The sequence below is a fragment of the Pseudorca crassidens genome, chromosome 18, assembly GCF_039906515.1.
Source record: "Pseudorca crassidens isolate mPseCra1 chromosome 18, mPseCra1.hap1, whole genome shotgun sequence".
Classification (NCBI taxonomy): Eukaryota; Metazoa; Chordata; class Mammalia; order Artiodactyla; family Delphinidae; genus Pseudorca; species Pseudorca crassidens.
Window position 1 is genome coordinate 33,004,805 of NC_090313.1, and position 26,444 is coordinate 33,031,248.

General features: G+C 37.7%; 1 protein-coding gene across 2 annotated transcripts in view; it reads right to left on the reverse strand.

Annotated features, from left to right (window-relative positions):
• Window positions 1-7,988: 7,988 nt before the first annotated feature.
• PIBF1 (progesterone immunomodulatory binding factor 1) overlaps window positions 7,989-26,444 on the reverse strand; it is a 212,723-nt gene continuing 194,267 nt past the window's right edge. The window contains exons 17-18 of one of the 2 annotated variants that reach the window (XM_067713708.1): window positions 20,004-20,177; window positions 7,989-8,264 (exon numbers count right to left, since the gene is read on the reverse strand). In XM_067713708.1, the coding sequence (XP_067569809.1) occupies window positions 8,214-8,264; window positions 20,004-20,177 (225 nt within the window). In that variant the 3' untranslated portion in view covers window positions 7,989-8,213. Of the gene's footprint in view, window positions 8,265-20,003; window positions 20,178-26,444 lie in introns of those variants that run through there. The other variant, XR_010937036.1, reaches the window with a different exon arrangement.

Genomic DNA, 26,444 nt, shown 5'->3' on the forward strand with positions numbered 1-26,444 from the left:
CTAGAAAGTGACTAGAATGTAAATTACAGAGGTATAGGCAATGTGGTAATGGCAGGGTGAGGTCAGGACTGTTAATCTAAAACCTATAAGATAAAGAGTCTGGATGGCATTGCCCATTCCAGTATTGTCTAGGGCAGTGGTGTTTTTTTGTTTTTTTTTTGCAGTACGCGGGCCTCTCACTGTTGTGGCCTCTCCCGTTGCGGAGCACAGGCTCCGGACGCGCAGGCTCAGCGGCCATGGCTCACGGGCCCAGTCGCTCCACGGCATGTGGGATCTTCCCGGACCGGGGCACGAACCCGTGTCCCCTGCATCGGCAGGCGGACTCTCAACCACTGCGCCACCAGGGAAGCCCTAGGACAGTGGTTTTAAAGCTTTTTTAAGAACTAGAGGAGGAAGGACGCAGTATTCTCGGCAGAGGAAACAGCCGTGGTGAGGATCCTGAGGAAAAAAGGGGCTGGAAGAGTTTAAGGAACTGCAAAAAGGCCACTGAGTTATGTAAAGAGTAGCTCAAAAGGAGCTTGAAGAGCAGGTACGGATGCACCCCGTAGGCCGTGGCAGCGTGGGGAGCTGGCTGGCACCTCAGAGCAGAGGGTGCGCATCCCTGTCCAGCGCCAGCTGGGTGGTTTGGGGGTCTTTATCCCATCTCACCGCTGAAATCTGGGTCCCATCTAATCTGGATCCTTTCTCCTGAGAGCCGGCTGGTGAACACTTACGAGCACACCCCTTGATACTGTGTAAGGGACACAATTTTTTTTTTTTTTACTATAATTTAAAAGATTGTCAAAGATCTGGCGGTTTTGAGAATCAACATGCTAATTCCAGGGTGATATAGTAAAAATATTACAAAAATGTTTCACAAATATTTAGAAGTCATGGCAATCCCCCCCACCCCCTTCATGCTTGGCTTTACTTGGAAGGCAACTATAACCATAAACTAACCAAAAAGTGTTCAATGCATTTCCCTAAAATGGCAAAGCTGTTACTCAAGTTTTTGGATCAGCTTCTAACATTTCTTCTGATTTATTAGGCTTATGTTTTGATTATTTAAAAGAAGAAATTGGGCTTCCCTGGTGGCGCAGTGGTTGAGTCCGCCTGCCGATGCAGGGGACACGGGTTCGTGCCCCGGTCCGGGAAGATCCCAGATGCCACGGAGTGGCTGGGCCCGTGAGCCATGGCCGCTGAGCCTGCGCGTCCGGAGCCTGTGCTCCGGGAGAGGCCACAACAGTGAGAGGCCCGCGTACCGCAAAATAAAAAAATAAAAAAAAAAAAGAAGAAATTGCAATTGAAACAATTTTTTTCCCTCTGTTCTTAATCCATTTAGTCCACATGCTGAGGAATTTTAGAAAATTAAAGAAAAATTGTACTTGTATTATAGCTTTTTCTGTGTTTGAAACTACAGATTAGTTTTATGAAGCTGGCAGCAATAAAGGACATAACTGCTGTATTATATGCTGTGGAATTGAATAGCTTAAATCTTTAAAGCTTAAAACGTTTTTTTCCTCGTAATACATAAGCATTTCTATTATTAGAAGAAAAGAGAACTATTTTATATTGCATCTGGGTTAAGAGGACAGTCATTTTTACTCTATTCCATCCCACTCTATTTGGAGGCAATATGTTAGATTCTAAACTGCTAAATACAGTTGAGAGCCTGTTTCATTAGGTCACAGAATTAAGTGTATTAGGTAGTGTTAGGCTTTTGAATTAGAAAGTGCCCAACTATAAAATAAGGGGAAACCCCCCCTGAAAAGTAGAAATAATGTATCAAAAGTTAGCTTCATTTAAAATAAATTTATGAAGATTTTTCTAAACTGTAGGTACTCTCTTTGAATATAAAGTAAACACAACACACGTCTAGTATAAGAACTAAAAGAACTGGCTTCTAACTGGGGCTAATAAAATATGCTTTAATCCATCTATTTAGAAGCATTTATCCTGATAATGCCAGAAGTCTTTTTTTTTTTTAAATAAATTTATTTATTTTTGGCTGCGTTGGGTCTTCGTTGTTGTGCAGGGGCTTTCTCTAGTTTCGGTAAGTGCGGGCTACTCTTCGTTGCCATGCAAGGGCTTCTCATTGTGGTGGCTTCTCTTGTTGCGGAGCACGGGCTCTAGGCGCAAAGGCTTCAGTAGTTGTGATGCGCAGGCTCAGTAGTCGTGGCTCACAGGCTTAGTTGCTCCGTGGCATGTGGGATCTTCCCGGACCAGGGATCGAATTCGTGTTCCCTGCACTGGCAGACGGATTCTTAACCACTGCACCACCAGGGAAGTCCTCATTTAAAATTTTTCAATTAAATTTACTGAAACATGATATACTATGCTCTCAGCTTGTACCTCAATTGCAATTTGTTCCATTTTCTAAGTTCATATCTTATAATACCTTGTATAAACTGTAGATTAAGCTCTAAATAAAAAATTGTAGTGTCTAAAAAAGGAAAAAGATCATTATTCTCTGTGGAGAATGGTTTGGAGAGAGGCATGAGTAGATTTAGGAAGACTGGTTAGGAGACTGACGTAATCTAGGGAAGAGGACATGAGGATTTGAGCTAAGGTGGTGATAGAAATTCACAAACAGGAAATGAAATACAAAGTATAAAATTAAAGAAGTTGAAATCTTTAAAAAAAATCTTAAATTAGAATTGGATATACTGGTAGGAACTCATGATTTTCCCCTATTTAAAAACACTTATTTCATAACTCTGTCTACTGAAAAAGCCTAGAAACATTGAGGGCCTAGAAACAATGAACATTCCCAGTGCCCAGAATGACTCATTCATTCTTCATGGTATCATTAGGCTTGGTGTATTTCTTGTTTTGCCTACAGACTGGAAGTTAGGTCTAAAGACTTCATCTGATTCAGGTTATTTATTTATTTTTTTCCAAGGATACTGCATAGGTGTTTTATTTGATTAATTTATTTACTTAATTTATTTTTGGCTGTGTTGGGTCTTCATTGCTGTGCGCGGGCTTTCTCTAGTTGCATCGAGCAGGGGCTGTTCTTCGTTGCGGTGTGCAGGCTTCTCATTGCGGTGGTTTCTCTTGCTGCGAAGCACAGCACCTAGGCGCGCGGGCTTCAGTAGTTGTGGCTTGCAGGCTCTAGAGCGCAGGCTCAGTAGTGTGGTGCACGGGCTTAGCTGCTCTGCAGCATGTGGGATCTTCCTGGACCAGGGCTCGAACCCATGTCTCCTGCATTGGCAGGCAGATTCTTAACCAATGAGCCACCAGGGAAGCCCTAGGTTTTGTTTTATACTTCACGTTACATCACATCAAGAGTCACATAAATCAACATAATCTAAGGTTGATTAGAGCATTTTGGTGGTTATGACCTGATATAAAGTTCTGCGATATCCTCTAACTGCTTTAGCATTCATTGGTGATTGATGCCTGAATCATGTCATCAGGGGTTACTAAATGGTGATTTCCTAACTCTTACCTTTCTTTTTTAAAACATCTTAATTGAGGTACAACTGACATACAATAAACTGTACATTTAAAAAAGTAGAATTTGATAAGCATTTTTATACATATACACCCCCATGAAACCATCACCATAATCAAGATAGTGAACATATCCATCACCCCAAGATTTATTTTGCCCTTTTATATATTTGGAAATTTTCATAATCGAAAGTTTAAAAAAAGGGAACTATTTAAGAGCTAGATCATCTGAAGCTTGAGGCCTAATGAGAAAAGGGTCTGGAATGACTCATAGGTTTGTAATACAAGCCATTGAATAGCCACTGATATGAGCCATTTATTGAAACTGGGAACACTGGAGAAGAAACTTGGTGTATTCAGTTTTGCACATGTTAAGTTTAAGGTTACAATGAGACATTCAAGTAGAGATGTCAAGTAGGCAGGTCCTATATTAAAAGGTAACAGTTTGGACTAGGGATATAAACTTGGGAATGTTGGCATATAGTAACTGAAGCCAGGGAGCAGAAATTATCAAGAGAATAAGTACAGAACAGAACAAAGACTCAAGGGGGAAAAGACACTTTGAAAAACTCTAATGTTTTATGATCAGCTAGAAGAGGAGCAAGGGGGAAAATGAGTACAGTATTGCAGAAGCCAAGGGAAAATAAGGCAAGAACACATCATTTGTGCTTATCCTAGTAAGTCGCATTCTGTATAATAGTTTTACTTTTCGCTCATAACTGATACATTACGATTTATAACCAGTAAGTGTGGGCATACTCCTGAAAGATGTGTCATCTTTAGTTCATTAACAGAATTAAGTTTCTGAGTCCTGTAAGGCTGAGAACTAGACCATGGGCTCTGTAAATCAACGAAAGTAAACATTACCTTGGAGGACTCTAGATAGCTGTTTGGCTGGAGTTTTGCCTGGTGACCTCCAAGCCTCAGGAAGTCTTTCTTTGAAGCATTTACAGTACTAATTACTTTTTTAAAGGAGTAATATTTAAGACAAACTCTTTTGTTTTGTCTATCATTAGTCTCTCAGGATCGTAAAATAAAAGGGAAACTGGCTCATTAACAACTTCAACCTCCCCTAAAGGTGGGAATCTGGCCTTAAACTTCCTGGTGATTATCCAACCACTGCCTGTACAACATAGTGACTCTGGGTCACCGTGTGATAGGATGAGAGAAAGGGGAAAAGGGGAGTTGTTTAATGAGTATAGAGTTCCAGATTTGAAAGATGAAAAAGTCTGAGAGACCTGTTGTACAACAATGTGAATAAACTCAACATATTGAACCCTACACTTAAAAATGAGTAGATGGTAAAGTCTATGTTATGTGTTTTTTACCACAATTAAAAAAAAAAAGTAAGCAGGGCTTCCCTGGTGGCGCAGTGGTTGAGAGTCCGCCTGCCAATGCAGGGGACTCGGGTTCGTGCCCCGGTCCGGGAAGATCCCACATGCCGCGGAGCGGTAGGCCCGTGAGCCACGGCCGCTGAGCCTGCGCGTCTGGAGCCTGTGCTCTGCAAAGGGAGAGGCCTGCGTACCGCAAAAAACAAAAACAAAAACAAAAAAAAACAAATAAAAAAGTAAGCAGAGGGACTTTGCTGGTAGCACAGTGGTTAAGATTCTGTGCTCCTCATGCAGGGGGCCCGGGTTCGATCCCCGGTCAGGAACTAGATCCCACACGCATGCCACAAATAAGGAGCCCGCCTGCCGCAACTAAGACCCAGCGTGACTAAATAAAAATAAATAAATATTAAAAAAAAAAAAAAGAGGGCTTCCCTGGCGACACAGGGGTTAAGAATCCACCTGCCAATGCAGGGGATACGGGTTCAAGCCCTGGTTCGGGAAAATCCCACATGCCGCAGAGCAACTAAGCCCGTGAGACACAACTACTGAGACTGCCCTCTAGAGCCCGAGAGCCACAAATACTGAAGCCCGTGCGCCTAGAGCCCATGCTCTGCAGCAAGAGAACCCACTGCAATGAGAAGCCCGTGCACCGCAACGAAGAGTAGACCCCGCTCGCCATAACTAGAGAAAGCCCACGCACAGCAACAAAGACCCAACACAGCCAAAAATAAATAAACAAATAAATTTATTTTAAAAAATTAGAAAGAGAAAATGAAGGTCTGGAAATTTAAAGAAAAGGCAAGGGTTGTAGTGGTATTAAGAACTGAGCTAGACACTATGGAGAACAGTATGCAGGTTCCTTAAAAAACTAAAAATAGAATTACTGTAAGACCCAGGAATCCTACTACTGGGCATATACCCAGAGAAAACCATAATTCAAAAAGACACATGCACCCCAATGTTCATTGCAGCACTATTTACAACAGCCAGGTCATGAAAGCAACCTAAATGCCCATCGGTAGATGAATGGATAAAGAAGATGTGGTACATATATACAATGGAATATTACTCAGCCATAAAAAGGAACGAAATTGGGTCATTTGTAGAGGCATGGATGGATCTAGAGACTGTCATACAGAGTGAAGTAAGTCAGAAAGAGAAAAACAAATATCATATATTAACGCATATATGTGGAACCTAGAAAAATGGTACAGATGAACCACTTTGCAGGGCAGAAATAGAGACACAGATGTAGAGAACAAATGTATGGACACCAAGGGGGGAAAGCAGCGGCGGGGGGTGGTGCTGTGATGAATTGGGAGATTGGGATTGACATGTATACACTGATGTGTATAAAATGGATGACTAATAAGAACCTGCTGTATAAAAAATTAAAATAAAATTCAAAAAAACCCCCCCAAACAAAAATGAGCTAGAATAGATTCTGTGATACTAAAAAGCAAAAAAAAACCCATTGATTTTTAATATATTAAAAAAGTTACATCACTGTATCTCATCTGTGCCCAAATTCATCAAATAAACATTTAGAGCTTAAATTCAAGGCACAGTGCTAAATACTGAGGACCAAAAAAAGCTTAAGAAATAGTTCTTGCCTTCAAGGAAATGGACAAGTAAGCAATTATTATAAAATATGGTAAGCAGAATTAGAGATATAGAGTACAGAGTACATAAATTACTATGGTAGAACAGATAGAACTTTCTGGAAGGAGTGGCATCTGAATTAGAAAATTCACAAATGTCATCTAAAAAGATTTCATACCACAGTCTAATCCTGAGCTTTATTAATGGTAGGATATGATAGAAAGAACTACGTTTTTTTAAAGGAGTAATTCATATCTAGAAAGGAAAGGAAAGGAAGAGGGGAAAAAAATAGGGATTTGGAGGGAGGAAGACTTCCTCAATTTCCTCATCACTGCATTTTCTATTTTTAAAATTAGCTCCAAATTTTCCTGCTTCTGTGCCTTTGTCCACACCATAACTTTAACTTGGATAATCAATCAGTATTCCTTTATATTAAAATATGTACATATAACAAACAGCGTTGACTGAACTAAACTATAAAATGCTTTTCGATTAATAACTAGAGGTGAAAATAAAACAGACATTCTCTTCTAGCATTTTGGAAAGAAACAAATTACGCTACAAATTTAGTTTTAATGAATTATAAGCGCATCTGGATTTAGGATGCGTGCCTGAGAAAGGCCGTTTTCACAAATCTTTGTTGCAGAAAGTCGTATTTTAGATGTATCCAAACGAAATAAAAGGGAAGGATGAGATTAGGGTTTTTAGGCCAACAGTAGATTTACAAGTGCATATTATTATCAGAGGCTTTTTCTGTTCTCTCACATTCAACTAATAGCCTATGATACTGTAAACTTTCAAAGAACACAGTGATTAGATAGATTCTTTTTTCATATCTACCAGGATAATCAGTGATTTGCGCATCAGTGGTGCTTCACTAGGAGGCGGGGGTGATGTGCGACCCTGAGGGACAGAGAGGGTTCTGACTGTCACAACTCGGGCTGGGGGTGCGGGTGCTACTGTCATCTAGTGGTAGAGGCCAGAGATGCTGACAAACATCCCACAAGGCAAAGAACTGCCCCACTCCTGTCCTGAATAAAGAATTGTCCAGCCTCTATGTCAACAGTGGTTGAGAAAATCTGATACATGAAAATATACTTCTTTCTTTTTCTTTTCTTTCTCTTCCACCCCTCTTCTTTCTTTTACATTGTAACTCTTGAATGACAAATGGAGCATATTTTATGCCAAGAAAAAGAGAAAATGCTACTGATTTTTTCTTACAGACTAGATATTTGGTCCATACTGCATCTGTTTTGACCAAAGTAACAAGACAGTTTCCACCAAATTTTTACTTGACCAATGGAATAACGGACTTTGTACCAGATTGTATTGGTTAATAATAATATGAAATATAAGAAAAAACAGAGCCCAAAGAAAGAATCAGCAATTCATATCCACTTACATGATATCTGACCACCATTATTGGGCCTATAAAATGCCTTCTAGTAGACTTCACAGATGACTATTAATTTAAAAATTGTAAGGTGTCTTGGTATTTGTGTTATGACATTTAAATTCAAAATTTATATAGTTAGAAAAATACCAATATAACTAATCAAAATATTTATAAGCCACATGTTTAAAATGCCTTAAAGAATTACGAAAGCTTCAATATTTAAATCATAGTAGAGTATACAATATTTATTTTGTAACAAAATAGATAAAACCAAATATTTGCACTTTATGTAGTTTGATTATTATGATAATTTGTTAATTTAACATTCAGTTAAAATGAACTTTAAATTAGCTATTTAAAAAATGTCAAGTACGTGATTAAGATAAATTTTGTTCATCAGAAAAAGACCTTCAGGAGTAAATAATGATAGAGCAAATCTGTCCAAAACACTACGTCTTCATTTTTTGTGTCTTAGACCACTCAGGTGCTTCTTTTTTGGTCTGTAAAAAAAAAAAGAAGAAGAAGAAAAGAAAATTATGTAAAATGCTTATAAGGAGGAGAAGAGAAACAATTCAAATAACTAAGTACCTATATACATTGGGGATTTTTATGTAAAATTATAGTAAATAATTGCTTTTTGTAATTCAGAAAGAGACTTAAGGGCAAAGATTTTGTCTTTTGTCAGAAATAATCTCCCACCTGGTATGTCGATTAAAATAAATACACAGCTGTGTTTTCTGGCTTAAATCCGATATTTAATATATTCTACAGAGGCGAATATTTTATGAATTGATTCTATTTTCAAATAAAATTATAAAAAAATCAAGGGCACAGCTTCTTTTTAGTTGTCTTATCTATCTACATACAGATACTCATTCACTCAATAGATATTTAGTAAAGAATTTCTAGATCCAAATCATTGTGCTTTGGGTATTCTGCATTGCTAAGTATTTACCAGAGTACTTCTTGGGTTTACTGCTCAATCATTTCAATGTAAAAGAGCCTGGCTATACAGAGTAGTAACAAAAGAGCAGGGAAGGTGGTCTGTGATAGAGCACTTAGAACTCCCTATATAAGATACTGATGCCAATCAAAACATCTTATTTTATATAATATAATAAATCAAACATGCAATTACTCCTTTCCCACTTATATCTCCTTAAAACTATGAAGAACCACATTCCTAAATATATATACATTGGCATATAGATAAGTAAGATAAGTTATGACAATTTTATCTTTTTCATATGCCATAGCTGATGCACAAAATGTTAGAAGTGACATCAATGGTCAGCTCCTCTTGCCCTTAGCCATGCCCTTGGGCAGCTTCAATTACCACCAAATATACCAGTAGACCCTCCACCTCCTTCCTCCAGCCCCATCTGTATAACCATAGCTCTAACTTGAGCTACAAATACTTTTACATGATGCCTAAAGGCAAGTAAAATTCAGTATGTCAAAATGAACTCCCCCAATTGCCATATTCTCTGTCTTGGTGAATGGTACCATATTTTGTTCAGTCATCTAAAACAGAAATGACTAATTCCTCTTCATCTTAGATTTCTCCTTATTTTTTTTCCACTTGCTACGTTCATTCTAAACAGTCCCTAACATTTGTAGAAATATCTTTTAAACTCCTTATTCTGCTTCTATCTTGACCCCAAAAGGTTTACCTTGGGCCCTCAACATTTCTGGGCTTCACTCCCGCAAGAATTTCCTAATTCTGATTTGGCTTTTTCTTCTATTATGTTCATCACCCACAATCCCTCCAAGCTTATCTTTCTAAAATGCAAATCTGCATTAAACACTTTAGTAGTTTTTCTTTAATAGAAAGTCCAAAGTTATTAGTATTAAAGGTGAAAGAAGCTTCCAGGGTAAAATAAGGAAATCATAGGGAAAAGCCAGGTGCTGTCCTCCAAGAGAATTCAAAGGTGACAGGGCCTAACCAAATCCAAAAGAAACCAGAGTACAAACCAGAATGCTAGCTGATCTGCCAGGGGAGGGGTAAGTTCCATTTTGAGAAATTGTGATCTTCACTAGGTCATAATGTAAACTGGTTTTCTTAACTGTGGCTCGTGGACAAAAAAATATGAAAGCAACTTCTACAGATCCAAGCAAAAGGCACAGGATTTGTATATCTGCATTTTCTCAATCAACTGATACTAAAAGTTCTTTTACTACTATGTATGTATGTATGTATAGTAGAAGGTAAATAAAACTTTTGATATTAAAAGGGAATCTTAAGACTCATAAAGGACAGTACAAGCATTTTAATGGTAGACTGTCCTTCCTGACTACTTCAGTCTGTGTCTGGTCCATTGCAGACCATCCGCCCTCCATCCCCTCCTCCCAGTAACTTCTTTCTTCAGATGTATTAATGAAGTAGCTTTGCCACAGTCGAGTGTACCTCTGTCCTAGGGATTAACTGCTTTCTCACTTCATAAATTGACTTTTCAGTTTTTTGGTCATAGCCATTTAAAATTAGTTTCACAGCTTGTCCCATAGGTCTAATGTATATTCCTTATTCCTAGGTTATTTGGGGGGAACTTCACTATCATTGTCATGTCCAAGCTACATTTAATTTAGAAGATAGGGCCCTGTAGGATCTGGTCCAGGCCTACTTCTCTAACCCTATCTCTTGACACTCTACTACATGAACTAAATTACTTGTTGTTGAGATTAGTTTTATAGTAATTTATTGAACACCTACTATGTACCAGGTCTTTGTGTTAGGTTGTACGGCTATAAAAATGAGTAAGACCCTATGACAGAGCCTGGTGGTTGCCTAGATTACATCTATTTTCCCCCTTTCAATAACAGAACTCTGATGTCATTATGAGAGTAATGGGCTCATCCAGTGAAAAACTACATTTATCAGCCTCCCTTGCTGCTAGGTGTGGACGAGTGACTAAATTCTGACCAATGGAATACAAATAGAAGATGTTGGGTAGAACTTATAGAAAAATGCCTTTAGAATAGGAGATGGTATTTCCCCCCATTTCCTCTTGCTTCCTGCTTGGAATGCAGATATGATGGCTTAGGCTACAGCAGCTATATTGTGATTCTGAGGACAGAGGCCACACACCAAGGATGGTTTGAAGAGAAAGGCAGAAGAAACCTAGGTCCTTGATGACTTCAAAGGGCCACATACTAGCCCTGAAAAGCTTATCTTCAGGCTTTTATCTGAGAATCAGAACAATCTACTTAAGTCACTGAACTAGCAGTGGAACATAATTCCTAGACACTGACTCTAATCCTTAAGTAAGTTATAGCATTTGTTTCATGTTGTATTTTCTGCACACAGGAAAAGTGTCTGGCATGCAGTAGGTGCTCAATGACATGCTTCTTTTGTTGTTGATTTTTTTTTTTTTTTTTTTGTAGCTGGAGCACAGTACAGTATAATGGGTTAAAGTACAGGCTCTGGAATAAAACAGGCTCCAGCCATTTATTTGTAAACTCGGGCAAGTTGATGACCAGTTACTTCACAATAATATGAGGAGAATAAAAAATAACGGTGATGGATATTCTGGGTACCCTCAGACCTGCTGTGCCTCAGGATGCTGTCAGTGGTGGCTTATGGTTTCTGATTAGGTTCAGTTAATGAGCTGCAAAGTGGGCTTGTAGGTCAGAGGAGAAACAAGTTGGGATATCTATTCTTCAGCTCCTTCTTTGCCTGGCCATAGTTTGGTAGTAGTAAATTCTTCTATGGAAGACCAAAGTTTCCTACGAAGGCTCTAATTCCTCTCCTTGCCCCTTGAGACCTAGGAGTGTTTATAACTTTGCATAGTTACTAAGCCTAAAATGTTCATTATCGCCTGTTGGTTTCTACCTCCTTGTTTCTCCTATAGAGGTGTTTCTCACTCCCTCCAATTTATCCCTCCATCTGCCTCGTCTTTCTCCTCCACCACCACCTTTGCTACCTTCTTAATTTCTGTCTGAATTGATATCAAAGTCTGTTGGCTCTTTCTTTCCATTCCTCTAGTTCATCTTTCACTGTTGCTGTCCAGGTCTGAAAATACAAACGTGACCCTCACAGTATTTTTTACTTGCTTCCTATTTGGTATTTATCACACATGTTATATGACACACGGTTTCCATGATCAGACTCTGAGGCACTCTAGGGCAGGGGCCCTGGGCATGGAATAAGGCTTGAATAAATGAATAGCTTCAAAAGAATGTGCCACAGACTCAAAAGACAATTCCATAAGAGGTACTGCAAAATGCTTTGAGATATAGCGTGGAAGAACCTTGAGGATGTTATGCTAAGTGAAATAAGCCAGTCACAAAAAGACAAATATGGTATGATGCCACCTATGAGGTATACAAAACAGTCAATTTCAAAGCAATTCAAAGTAGAGTGGTGGGTTGCCAGGGGCTACAGAGGTGGGGGTGGGGAAGAAGGGAGGCATTGCTCGATGGTTACAGAGTTCCAGTTTGCAAGATGAAAAAGTTCTGAAGACCTGTCTCACAACAATATGAATACACTTAATACTACTAAACTGTACACTTAAAAATGGGTAAAATGGTAAACTGTATATGTTTTTTATCACAATAAAAAACAAACAAAAATACCAAGAGCTTTTTAAAAAAATGTTTTGAAAAAATGCAGCAATACTGAAAAAGTGTATTGTTTCCAATGTGAGCTACCTGGACTTCGCTGTTAAAGAAAGTTACATATTTTATTAGATATTTTACATTCTAAAATAGAAAAAACAAAGAGAGTAGTAGGACCTCATTTCCTACATATTTAATAGCAAAGCAAGTTTCCATCGGAATCTATTTTTACCTGGGTATACTGCCATTTAAAATTTCCTTAGTTTTTTTTTTTTTTTTTTTTGGTACGCGGGCCTCTCACCGCTGTGGCCTCTCCCGTCGCGGAGCACAGGCTCCGGACGCGCAGGCTCAGCGGCCATGGCTCACAGGCGCAGCCGCTCCGCGGCATGTGGGATCTTCCCGGACCGGGGCACGAACCCGCGTCCCCTGCATTGGCAGGCGGACTCTCAACCACTGCGCCACCAGGGAAGCCCTAAAATTTCCTTAGTTTTAAGATAATGATGAGATCTTGCAAAATTCAGCTGCTCAAAAACCTTGAGCATTTGGTTTTACTTCTTTCGGGCCTTTATTTAAGCGCCGTCTTCGCAGAGAGGCCATCCCTCCCTATTCTTCACCCATCGACTGCCCTGTTTTATTTTTTCTCCATAGCATTTGTCATTTTTTCACTTTCTCTACAATTTATTTTTTGGTTTGTTTGTTGCTTTACAGTCTAATCTCCAAAAAAGAATGTAAGTTTCGTGGAGGCAGGAAGTTTTATGCCTTTATTGCCTCTAACAGTGCTTGGCACAAAGGAGGTGCTCAATAAACATTTCGTTTTTTTGTTTTTTTGGTGGCCATGCCATGCGGCTTGCAGGATCTTAGTTCCCCAACTAGGGATTGAACCTAGCACACCACAGTGAAAGTGCCGAGTCCTAACCACTGGACTGCCAGGGAACTCCCAATAAACTTACGCGGGCCTCTCACTGCTGTGGCCTCTCCCGTTGCGGAGCACAGGCTCCGGACGCGCAGGCTCAGCGGCCATGGCTCACGGGCCCAGCCGCTCCGCGGCATGTGGGATCTTCCCAGACGGGGGCACAAACCCGCGTCCCCTGCATCGGCAGGCAGACTCTCAACCACTGTGCCACCAGGGAAGCCCCCCAATAAACTTTTTAAATGAATGAATGAATGTTGTTTGGGTTTACTATTACAGATGCCTCTCAGTTCAATTTAAATCTGGACATAAAGCCTCATGAGAGTCTATATTCAAGAGTTGCCCCTATGTAATGTGAAAGAAAACGCCACTACAGTAATGTAATAATATGGCTCCAACTAATCAGGTAACACTGCCCTTTATAAGCATAGTGGGCAGTATTTATGATTCTAAGTAACACTGCAACTATTGAGTGGAAAGGAAAATAAGCAATAAGATATGAAAATAGCATATTCTGTTGTATGAACTCAAGATATGTTCAATCTTTCTATTGGTAAAGTTCTGTTCTCAGTCACATTACGGTCTGAAACTCAGGTTACCTGCAAGTACATTAGGATAGAATAGGCCAACTTCTCATCTACATCAGTATCTATGTCTAAACACTACCAAAATTCAAACAAATTTCATGGAGATAATAATGATTCTGGAAAGTTGATTTCTGATTCTCGTGAGACATACGTTCTTCATTTCTAGATATTTTGTCAGTAAGGTACTATCCATTAGTGACGGCCCGAAGTTCCAGCCACTGGAAGTTTCTAAGCCTTTACAACTCCTGATTAGTACTGAGCAACTAGCATTAAGATAGAGCACAGAATGGCAAACTATGATCCATGGTCTGTTTTTGTATGGATTGCCTGCTAAGAATGGATTTAACATTTTTAAAGAAAGGTAAAACCAAACAGAATATGCATTAAGATGGTATGTGCCTCATAAAGCCTAGAATATTTACTGTCTTGCCCTTTAAGGAAAAATTTGCCATCTCCTGATAGATGACTGTTAAATAAAGTGGGCACAAAAATTCAGATTAACAGTTAACTGCTTTTATTTTGGTAATTCCACTTCTTTACCTATTTAAACAGTAGTGTTTCTTTTATGTTACTATCTTAAAGTTATTTACCCTTTCTACCCATAAGATGGTGCTTTGGGTAACAAATTTTGTTGTGCCTATTTAGGTTTTTTTTGGCCACGCTGTATGGCATGTGGGATCTTAGCTCCCCGACCAGGGGGTCGAACCCATGCCCACTGTATTGGGAGCGTGGAGTCTTAACCACTGGACCAACAAGGAAGTCCCATGTCTATGCAGTTATTAACAGAGTTAATATTTTAACTGAAAAGGGCCCTATTTTCTGACTATTTCACACTTCTGTTTTTTTTTTTTGAATTTAAGACTTTCATAGGTTCCATGGTATGAAACCCTTTTCATAATATATTTTTCATACACACACACACACACACACACACACACACATATATGACGTGATGTTAGACATACAAATTACTTAAAAGTGAGCGTTTATATTGGGAACATTGCTTTAATTTTTATGTGCTGGTTTAGATTAATTATATTTGTAATTGTATAAAGAAACAGCACAAATTAGTGGTGTTAACAGGCCCTGAAGTAAATTGTATTCCAGATGTAGGAAAGAGCTCAGAGGGCTGTGATAAAAACAAATGACAGGATTAACTGTAAAGCAACCAGAAGTAATTTACTGTTCCAGTGTGATTTGGGAGATAAATAATTGATAAGATGGGTACTTTTGTGTCATCCATAAGCAGGCAACTAAAACATTAATCTATAACTTGGGGATTATAACATATTGAGAAAGAATGCTGACTGATAAATGCAGACATAATAAGCCTGGTGGATTATTCCTGGAATCTAGAAAAAGAGCTAGAAATTAAGAATCTATTAGTGTTCAACCAGCGCCACTTCTCTAAAGAAAAGAAATACTATGTCTAGTAGATATAATTACTTGTTTTAAAAAAAAAACGATATAAGCTAGGAATTGAGGAAATAAATATTTATGATTCCTCAGAGGCAGGGCCCAACTAAAATGTGTCTAAGAGAGCTGACCCAGCTTTCCTACCAACAAAGTGACAAAAAGAGAAACTGCCCCAGATCATTCAGCCCTCACGGCTCTACTTCCACGCTCACAAAAAAATTCCTTATTTCTAATTTAGCTTAGAGCTATATTACACCGGGAAGAGGCTGCAATTAGTATTCCTGAGACTCGAAATTGAAAAATTATTTTTAAAAATGTAAATGTACATAGCTAGCTATCTTGAGGTCTGAGCATGTTCTGGTCAGATAAATCTAGATTCAACATGAAAAAGTGAGAACAGGGACTTCCTTGGTGGTCCAGTGGTTAAGAATCTGCCTTCCAATGTAGGGAATGTGGGTTTGATCCCTGGTCGGGGAACTAAGATTCCACATGCCGTGGGGCAACTAAACCTGCGTGCTCTGGAGCCCGCGCGCCACAACTAGAGAGAAGCCCGGGCGTTGCAACGAAGATCCCGCGTGTCGCAACTAAGACCCGACGCAGCCAAATAAATAAATAAATATTCAAAAAAAAAAAAAAAGAAGAAGAAGAAAAGAGAAAGTGAGACCAGAGCTTCAAAACAAATGTGACAAAGCATTAGAGGTATGAAGAGCAATTTCTTCCCTCAGCTCCTAGACATGGCTGGAGCCCCTTCAATCTACCAGCAAAGTTCATTTACCCGGCGTGCCATACAAATGCTATACTTTTCTATGTGTGTTATAATGTGAAAAATGTGGGGTGGCACAGAGTTAGGACGTGCTCTGTGGTAATGCTATCCCAGGGCGGCACCCTGTGTCTTAAGACATCCAATGAGTTGTATTCATTATATTAAGTATATTACAAATAACTGCTAAATTCCATTTTAATGAAGTTATAAACTTTTCTTTATGAATAATGAGAAACACTGCTTTTTATAACCTATCAATTTAAATTTAAAATTTTTTTTGGTAAAGTACACATAACATAAAATTTACCATCTTAACCATTTCTAAGTGTACAGTTCAGTGGCATAGGGTATGTTCACATTGCTATGCTACCATCACCACCATCCATCCACAGAAGTTTTTTCATCTTGTATAATTGAAAATCTGCACACATTAGACAATAACTCCTCATTCCCCCTGGTCCCTGGTAACCACCATCCTAATTCCCGCCTCTTTGAATTTGACTACTCCAGGTATATCCTATCCACTGTATTTTCCTTTTCTCCTAAGGAAAAGTGTTCAATGGTGAAATGACTGAAGTCAGGCATAAGAATGTAGTAAGAGAGGAATGAAGTCTAGATTATTAAACATCCTAGTTTTGAATAATGAAAAGGAACACAAATTAGAAAATGTTTTGTGAATATTATACTCTTTGCCCTTGGAATTTCTCACTCTTTAACCCTTATTGTCCTTGTCAAATCAAGGTCAACCTCAAATACTTTCTTTTCCTGGAGTCCATCAACATCACATTCTCTCTTCTTTCTTTGAATTTCCATAGCAGTTTATATTTCCTTTAAAGTAGTTTGTATTTCCTTCCAAGACCATGGTCTTGGAAGTTGCTGCTTTCACTCTCCCTGGAGTTTATTTAGTTCAACACTAAAGTTCCCCACACAGTTCAGAGTTTTAATGGCTAAGAAGATAACTAAACTGGGGAGGCAAATAACTGTTGTTGTTTTTTTTTAATGCTGTGTTACCAGATATTTATTGAGTACCTGCTTTGATCATGTGCTATGTAAGGCAATGGGAACACAGCTTCTATCCTCAAAGCACTTACATTCTGTGGTTCAATTTAGTCTTTGTTGGTGCATCGAATGCCTGAAAAACAATTCTCCCACATCTGTGATTTCAACAGTCAGAGCTTTTCTATAAAATACACCTTTTGGGGTTTTCTTATGTAAATATCACATGAGCACTGCAAAACATTCACATGATTATACAAATATGTAAAGAAAAATGTCTCAAGCTTTTATTTCTCCCCTTCCTCCTCTGTAACATAACACAGCTCTACGTTCACCCCACTGCCCATTTAACAGGGGCTTTGTGTGTCTTCCTCATATTTTCAGTGCACATATAAACACACATCCATCGATCCATCTCTCTATCATTGAATTGAATATCAGGGAAAAATACCAACAGCAGATAATATCAGCCAAAAGATCTGGAAGTAAATTAGAAATGTTTCCATTTTAGCTATAAAACCATAAGATTATGTAATGATTAGATCTTATTTTCAAATATTTGCACCATAAATTCCTTATTGACAAGATGAGAGAAAAATGTAAGAAAAGCACTATTATGGAAAATTGAAAATACTGAAAATAATAACCGTAAAAATTAGGATGCCTTAAGAGAATCATGGATGTTAGTATAAAAGAAGTCCAGCCCTCATTTCATGTAATCTCCCTCCTAATTTTATAGATAAGACCCAGTTCAGGGCATTTAAATGACTTGCCCCAGGTGACCTAGTCGGTTCCCATTCCTAATTCTGCAGTATTAGCACACAGTCTTGATCTGACTGGTTTACAGCACGATATCTGAGTTTTCATTAGGATGTAGCTGAGATCATACCTTTTTTGAAAAATTTTCTCTTGTATATAAAAGATAGTTTATTATAGAAAAAAAAAGAAAATACAGGTAAGCATAAAGAAGGAAATAAAAACTACCCAATTAATACTTCATATTTCAAATCTTCTTCATTTTCTTTTCATTGCAGAACCTTATCTCGAGATACTGGAGAAATCTGTTACTTATGTACTGGTGACAGGATTTCAGAATATCAGAATCAGGTTACCAAGCTAAAGTCAGAAATGTAGGAGGTCAGGGTCAGAAGGAATAGTTCATTGCTTGGAACAGAGAAGGGTCAGAAAAGCAGATCAGGGAAGTGTGATAGGCTTTAAGTATGTGGCTGTATCTTGCGGTTTTCCACCAATCCTACGTTTTCCATTAGCATCTATGTATTCAGTCTGCTCTCTTCTTGTAGATTATAATATAATAATAGACACATCACACTGTCTGTCGCAATCTTAGCCGACTTTCTCAGGGAAACTTGCCTAGCCATGGCCCTTCTGAACAAATAGCCCTAGGCAACTTTCTTTGGTACCCTGTGACCCCCTGGTCACAGGTAAGGGCAGCCATTCAGTAGGCTGGCTAATCTTAACTAGTCTTGCCACAAGGGGTATCTGCCAACAAGGAGAAGCTGGGCCAATTAAACTTGCTTTTGGAAAATACAGGAAGAACTAGGTTATAAGAGAGGAGATTAGGGAAAGGATGCATAGAAATACGTCTCAAGAAAAGGGGCTGTGAGCAAGTTGATGAGGAACTGGAAAACATGAGTAAGCAGACACCAGGAGAGAAACATAGGGAAGCTGAAGTACCACTAGAGGAAAAGACCTATGCACTCAGTTGTGGAAATCCATAGAGCTGCCTTGTACCCAGGCTGGTCAATCTCGATTTCCTGTGTTCTCCACCCTGTTAGCTCAGCCTGTATTGCTACGAGGATCCTTATGATAATTATCCCTTATTTCATTTAGACTGTAACTCTGTCATTTTTTTTAAAAAAGGAGGTTGAACTATGTAATCACCAAGCAAGCTCTCACATCCCAGTGATCTTGAGTAGCATGTTCTGAATGTATAATGAAATAGCTTAGATCAGAAGTTCCCATACTTGACTGATTATTATAATCATCTAGGGAGTTAAAAAAAAATTAAGATTCTGGGGACTCACTGAATCAGAATATCGTACAGAAAATCTTTCTGGTTTTGAGTCTCTATGTTCAGATGGTAGAAATGTTTCTTCTGAGAAATTAAGGTATGGAGGGGAAACCATGTTGAAGTAAAGTGAACTATTTAATGAGGTTACTCCTATTTCGATTCTGTTGCCTTTGGATTCTTATTACTTGTTAAAACATCATTTTCAATATTTCCTAATTTATTTTCTATTTTAATCCAAATTTTTCTAATTTCTTGTTCTTCGACTAATTTCCAGGCACATACATTTTTACCTAATAATGCATTTCAGTTTTTCAGTTTATGTTAATACGATTGGTTTTATACTTTATAAGAAAACTCAAAGCAAAATATATTATTTTACAAATAAGAGGGGGTGGGTGATATTTTGCATCCCTTTTATTCTTATGCAAATTTAAAATGACAAAAACAGGCAATTCTGGTTGGCATTTTCACTGCCGAGGGCCCAGGGTGCAATCCCTGGGCTGGGACTAAGATCCTGCAAGCCACAAGGCACGGCAAAACAACAACAAACAAACAAACTTCTTTATGCTTATCTGTATTTTTCTTTTTTTTCTACAGTAAACTTTCTTTTATATACAAGAGAAAAATTTTCAAACGAGGTATGACCTCAGTCAGCTACATCCTACTGAAAACTGAGAGATCGTGCTGTAAACGAGTCAAATCAAGACTGTCTTTCTGATTCATTTATAAGTCGTCCCTGGAGACTGGAGGAGGACAGTGCTAGAGTAATGCTAATTCCTAGGCAAGTCTGATATGTTAACTAGAAATATAAACCCCAACTATCAACTGTTAAGATAGGTAACATATACATTCAGAAAAAGGATAAATACAGACCTTTTAAAGTTAGTTTGAAACCACTATGAGAGGAAAGAAATTTAAGTAAAATATATTTAGTAAAAATATGAGACACTAACATTCTAAGTTAATTTTTATTGTACTTACAAAGAGTGTTGGTTTGGGTATAAATATATTGTCTTCATGTTCTCTAGGCACATTCATAGTCTTTGATTTCTGATTTCCTGTCACAGTTTTGGATTCCATTTTAGTAAAAAGCAAGTTGTCCTCAGAACGCTTACTATGCATATTAATGATAATCTGTTTCATTGCTGCCAATTCCTGTTGTGTATGAAAATAGAAGATGGAAGTATGATTTTAACAAGCAGACTCATAATGTTGATGTTAAAATATTTATTTTTATTCTTGAAGTAGAAAAAACATTTGAAGCAATTACTACATTATATAAATGAGGAAAGTTGTGAAAAAACAACATATTAATATTCAATAATTATGCACATGAATCTCATAGTCATTAAATGATAAATATATCATTCCAAAGGGGAAAGGGGGTAGGGATAAATTAGGAGCATGGGTTTAACAGACATATACTATTATACATAAAAGAGATAAGCAACAAGGATTTACTGAACAGAATAAAGAAATATATTCATCATCTTGGAAAATAATCTGAAAAAACATATGTATAAATGATTCACTTTGCTGTACACTTGAAACTAACATGGTATTGTCAACTATACTTCAATTAAAAAAAGTATTATTCTGTAGCCTAGTGGTTCCCCAATTTTTCTGCACATTGTAATCACCTGTGGAGCCTCTAAAACAACTGATGCCTGTGTCCCACCCCCAGAGACTGTGAGATAATTGGGCTGGGGTGTGGCCTCAGCTCTGAAATTTTTTAAAGATCCCCAGGTGATTCTAACAAATTTGGGAACCACTGGCATAGCTACTTTCCCCCATAGTTTCTCTACACATGCTTGATAAGCACATTATTTAGACACTTAACTTCTCTTCTGCCTCTTAAACTATTCTATTTCCTTTTGAAGTCTTACATGAAGATGCAAGTGAAAAAGAGTCCAAAAATTTTTTTCTTGCCTATTAATCAGCAGTTCAAACAGTAAGTTTGACATAGCTTCAGGATTTCTTTAACCATGTTATTCCCAGACTCACAGACATGGAAAACAAACTTAAGGTTACCAAAAGGGAAAGGAGGCGGGGAGGGATAAATTGGGAATTTGGGCTTAACAGATACAGACTACTATATATAAAATAGATTAACAACAAGGACCGACTGTATACCACAGGGAACTGTCTTCAGTATCTTGTAATAAACTGTAAGAGAAAAGAGTCTGAAAAAGAATACATATATATAAAAAACTGAATCACTTTGCTCTACACCTGAAACATTGAAAATCAACTAGACTTCAGTAAAAACAAAACAAAACATATTATTCCCTCTTCTTTTACAAATGAAAACCTGAGTTAGCTTTATCAGTCGTTGTTTGAACTAAGAATTCATTACACTGAACTTCTTGAAGAACCCGGATCAAAATTTCCACTCATTCCCTCTTCCAAGTCTTTTTTGTCTTTTATTTTCCCCCATAGTCAAACCTTTAGCACCAAACACTAACTAGTGGATATTTATGCTTAATTACTAAATTGATTCAATCAAACACAAGAATATGGAGAGAGGGCGGACTGAACTCTCCTTTACCTTATTATCTGTACAACAGTGGTAGGCTGTGTTGGTGGTAATTTTTTCCTATTATTTTATTGCATCTTCATGCCAAGACACAAAAGTTAGGGCGACAGAAAGATGTTCTGCTCCCTTCTACTAATCTGTTTATAGACATCAGCTCTGTGTCAGAGCAAGTTCCTACAGGCCTTTTTTTTTTCTGGCTGTCATTAGTTCTATTTAGAACCATCTAGCTTGAGTGGGTATTTTAAAACAGAGCTGTTGAGTTTAAGCCACAGAGTCTAATAAACCTCAGGGCCGAGAGAGGAGCTGGAAGAAATGGTGCCAGAATCCACTTTCTCATTTCTGCAGGACTGAGGCTGGCTTGGCCAATGCACATGAGGATGTGTCTACCTTCAGAAACTGCCAATCTGATACACTTTTATTTGACCCTTTTGAGGACTCATTGCTTTTGAGATCGTTACTTCATTTACATGCTTCCCTTTAGTGAAGTATATACCACTGATTTAATGTTAAACATGTCTTGTGTTATGGTAGATTTCAGCTCCTTCTTTACTTACCACACGATAAGTAGAGGGGAGAGGGGAGATGACGGTCTCTCAGCCTATCAAAAAAACACTTTTTACCTGAAAGAACCTCTTTTTACTAGCCGTAACTTTTGTGCCTTGGCATGAAGAGAAAATAAAATAATAGGCAAAAATTTCCTCTATCACAACCTACCACTCTATTACAGATAAATAAGGTCAAGGGGATCATACCTCCTGGCAGAAGGGAAGGGAGGGAGAGCAAGGCTGAGGAGGAAGAAAAGGAAGGAGTTGGTGGGGTACCAGGCAGAGGGCTTTGGCTCCTGAGTGCCCAAGAGGAGGCCACAGTTTTGTTCTCTGGCTTCACCTGCTGCTCGTATAGGAACAGTTACAGGAAGCAGATCACCCCTGATGTTGGTCAGGAGACAGAAGGGAAATTCACAGGTTTGCTTTATTTAGACTAGGATCACCCCAACTTAGCATGCTGTCACAGTACCACTTTTGTTCATCTGATAGTATTATACAATGTTAGTTTAGCATGGGTTTTTGAAATCTAAGTAAAGAACACTGAAAAAGCAACAGAATTCTGTAAAATTCCTATTAGGATAATACACAGCTACAATGGACACCAAAATAACATGCAGAACAATTCTGTTCAGTTTTATTATGTTTGGTCATATAGATGATCTCTTTTATATCAATTGTAAAGTTGAACAAAGAAAATTCCACTTTAACATCAAATAGTATCCACGATACCACCACAGACTGAGCACACAGAAAGCCAAGCATAGGTAGTGGAGATATTTTAGTATGAGGTTAGGAGTCAAAGACACATCTATTCCTGACTCTGTTATTAACTGTGTAAACTTAATCAATCTACTCTGATTGAACGAGCTTCAGTTTCCTAATTGATAAAATGTATGTCTGTGTTACCTTTTTGGATTTTTGCCAGTCTGATAAGTGTTTGGGTATGTCTATTTTGCATTTCTCCTGCTGTAAGGGTGGGCAGCTTTTCAGTTGTTTAAGGGTATTTCCTTTTTTGTTGATATCCTTGGCTCAGTTTTCTACTGGGTGACCGGTCATTTTCTTTTACATTTCAAGGCTCTCTTTACATGTTAGAAACATTAGCTCTTATCTGTAATATGAACGGCAGTTTTTCTTCCCTTTTAATCTTTTTCTTGACTTTGTTTATGCTTTTTATTTTCTTTTGTTTTTTTCCTGTGCAGAACTTTCTGGTTGTGATGTAGCTGAACATGGCAATCCTTAATTTTATGGTCTTCCCATGTTTCCTTCTTCCATTTTCCTCAAGTTACTTTATGGTTTCTTTTTCTTTTCTCTTTCAAACATTTAGATTTTTGATCTGTTTGAAGTTTATCCTGGCTTATGGTGAAAGGTGTGGATTCAGCATTTTTCCCCCCTTGGCTATTCTGTAATAACAACATCATGTACTAAAGAGACAATTTTTTCCTCTGATTTGAGATGTTATCTTTATCATATACTGAATTTCCATAAGTGTATGATTTATTTCTGGACTTTTAAATTCTATTCCAATTGTCTATTCATGCACCCATGTCACACCGTTTTAACGTTTAATGATTGAGGGTTTTTTTGGGCTATGTTCTTAGGGATATGGGTGGGTTTATGTTGAATTAAAAAAACAACAACTTAGAACTGGCTTTTATGATACTGAATCTTCCTTACCATGAAAATATTTTAATATTTCTTTTACCTACAATTTTGGCATAAATTGTCCTTCCCTAGTTGATGTTACTATTACAATGAAATGTTTGTGATTCACAAAATCCCAATTTGCATATTGACAAAGCAAACAAAAATAAACCAACATAACATACAAGAACCAGAAAAACTTGTCACTACAGAATGGGATCCTTTGTTAGGATTAAGTCATCTTGAAATCTGGCTTGGTCCTTGCCACGTTCTCTTGTCTGCCTCCTGATTGCTGGCTCCACCTCCTATTAAGAGTCTGCTCTTATTGTTTGGACTTGACTTTCACATGTCATTTCTCTAGCTTTTGGTTCTGCTTTTCTCTGTTCTCTAACTGTCCTTCTGTGATTGGTCAGCAGGGTTATTTGTACTACTGTTTAATGATTTATAAATACTGTTCACTGCAGAGCAGAGAGTGTGATTAGGTCCACAGAAAAGGAACCTGTGATGTTCAAAGGAAAATGTTTCAGGTATCAAGTTCAACTGGATTCTTTTTCTTACATTGCATCTATCACTCAAAATCATGCCATTTACTTAGATTCCTACTTGGGCCCTGACTTTCTCATAGAGACTTTTCCCCCCCTTCTTCTTAAGAGTTCTTGCCTTTTTTTCCCTCATTGATGGAACTAGTATATGTCTTTTCCCATATTACCTAAGATTATCTAGCTTAATCATACTGTTTGCTGGGATCAATTTTGTACTGACTTCTTTTAAGACAGCTGCACAGTTGTTATTCTGAAATTTCTTTTTATTGCACATCTTGGCATGTTCCATTATTTCTTGCATTGCTCTCTTTCTGTCGTTTGATGGCAAACAATCTAGTAATTTCATGAGAGAGGGTACTGTGGTAAAGTACTGTGTTTCCCTTCAGAACTTTGACGGTGTTACATCTCTATCTTCTAAAGTCAAATTTCTAGGAACTATGAGGCCAAGCTGATCTTTATTTCTTTGCAGGTATTTTATTTCTCTCTGGAATTGTTGATATTGTTTAGCTTTTCCCTGTTAATTTCTGTCTTCTTACCTTTTTCTAAGCTTTAGGAGAGTTCAGTGGCTTTTCCTGACATCCTTCTACTGGCATTTTTACTTATTTATAACAACTTCATGATTTTGATTTTAGCAATTTTTGAAAACACCAGAAACTTTTTCTGTATAATGCTTATTTTCTGTAAATACTACTTCCTCAAATCTTTCTGAAGAAACTAATTACAATACTTTGTAAGTTCTTTTCTGTTACAGAAATTTTTGTTTTCTCTGGAGAAGGGAGTCAGTTTCTCTGTTTATTGTGATTTTTCCCTTTTGTGCTATTAATTTTCTTCCAGTTTCTGACGGTCTTTGGTTGTGTGTTCCAATTTATGAATGAAGGAGCAGATTAAATGTTTTCTTTCTGCTGCTATGGGCCATTCATCTGAATGAGACAGTTGAGTACAATCTCTGGATATGTGGATAAGAAAATCTGTCAAGCAGGCTCCACTCTAGGGTCCTCAGGTGGAAAGTAGGCTCTCTTGTCCAAAATGACAAAATGTGGAGTGTCCTAATATGTGGCCCCTTCGTTTTGGCAGTCTTAGTCTATTCCTGGCAAATGTTCCATTAATTTAGAAAGCCATTTGTCAAAATATCTTTTTAAATTCCTGCTTTTTAAAATTATAGAAGCATTACTTGTTCATTATAAAATTCAAATACAGCAAAAGTGCCATGCCTCAAATTCTTTCCTTTTACCACTTGTATGAGACCTTTAAACACTCTTCTATAACAGTTTGATTTATAATAATATTCATTAATTCTGATATGCTTTTATAGTGATTTTCAAAAACCTAATAGTATATATCTTATAATTCTAGTATATCAAATACATAAGACAATTACAGTAACTTCAAGAATGAAGGAAACTTTCATTAAAACGAACAAATGTAGAACCGCATCTGATTACACAATTGAAACTTAAAACAAAACAATAAAAAGCACATTGCAGTACAGTACTCTTCAAAATGGAAGAGTTAAGGACATTCTTATGAAAATTCCAGATGATGATGATGATGAAGATGATGACTGTTACTATACAATCTCTATAAAAGAGATAAATTGCTCTCTTGAATCCGAAAGCACATATCTTGGCCATTTAATATAAACTATTTGCATAGAGGGTGGCATATTAAAACAGCTCAACTGCAGAGCAGCTGCTTAAGAGTATTGCATAGTTGATGCCAATAAATTGCTGAAAGTTGTAAACTCTGCAAAGATGTTGGCAAGGGGACACATAGATGGCATTTCTTGATGAAAATAGCTCTGACAAGTATAATGCAAACTATGTGCTCCACTGGAGGTTAAATGTAAGTGCTTTTCTAGAGGAGTAACAATGTATCTGGCAGTCAAGTCAGAATTCTGTGCATCTTTCCTACCTGAGCTAATGCAAGGTAGAAACCAACCTTGTTTTAAACCAAGTACATTCATATTTTGGAGGTTTAAACTTCATCTAAAAGAGTATTTAAACAACATTTTATTATGGAAATTTTCAAAGATCCAAAGAGAAGAGAGCATGGCATAGTGAGCCCCCAGTGTCTATTGCCCAACTTTAATCATTATCAACATTTTGTCAGTATCATTTTTTTCAAACAGCTTTATTGAGATACAATTCACATACCATAT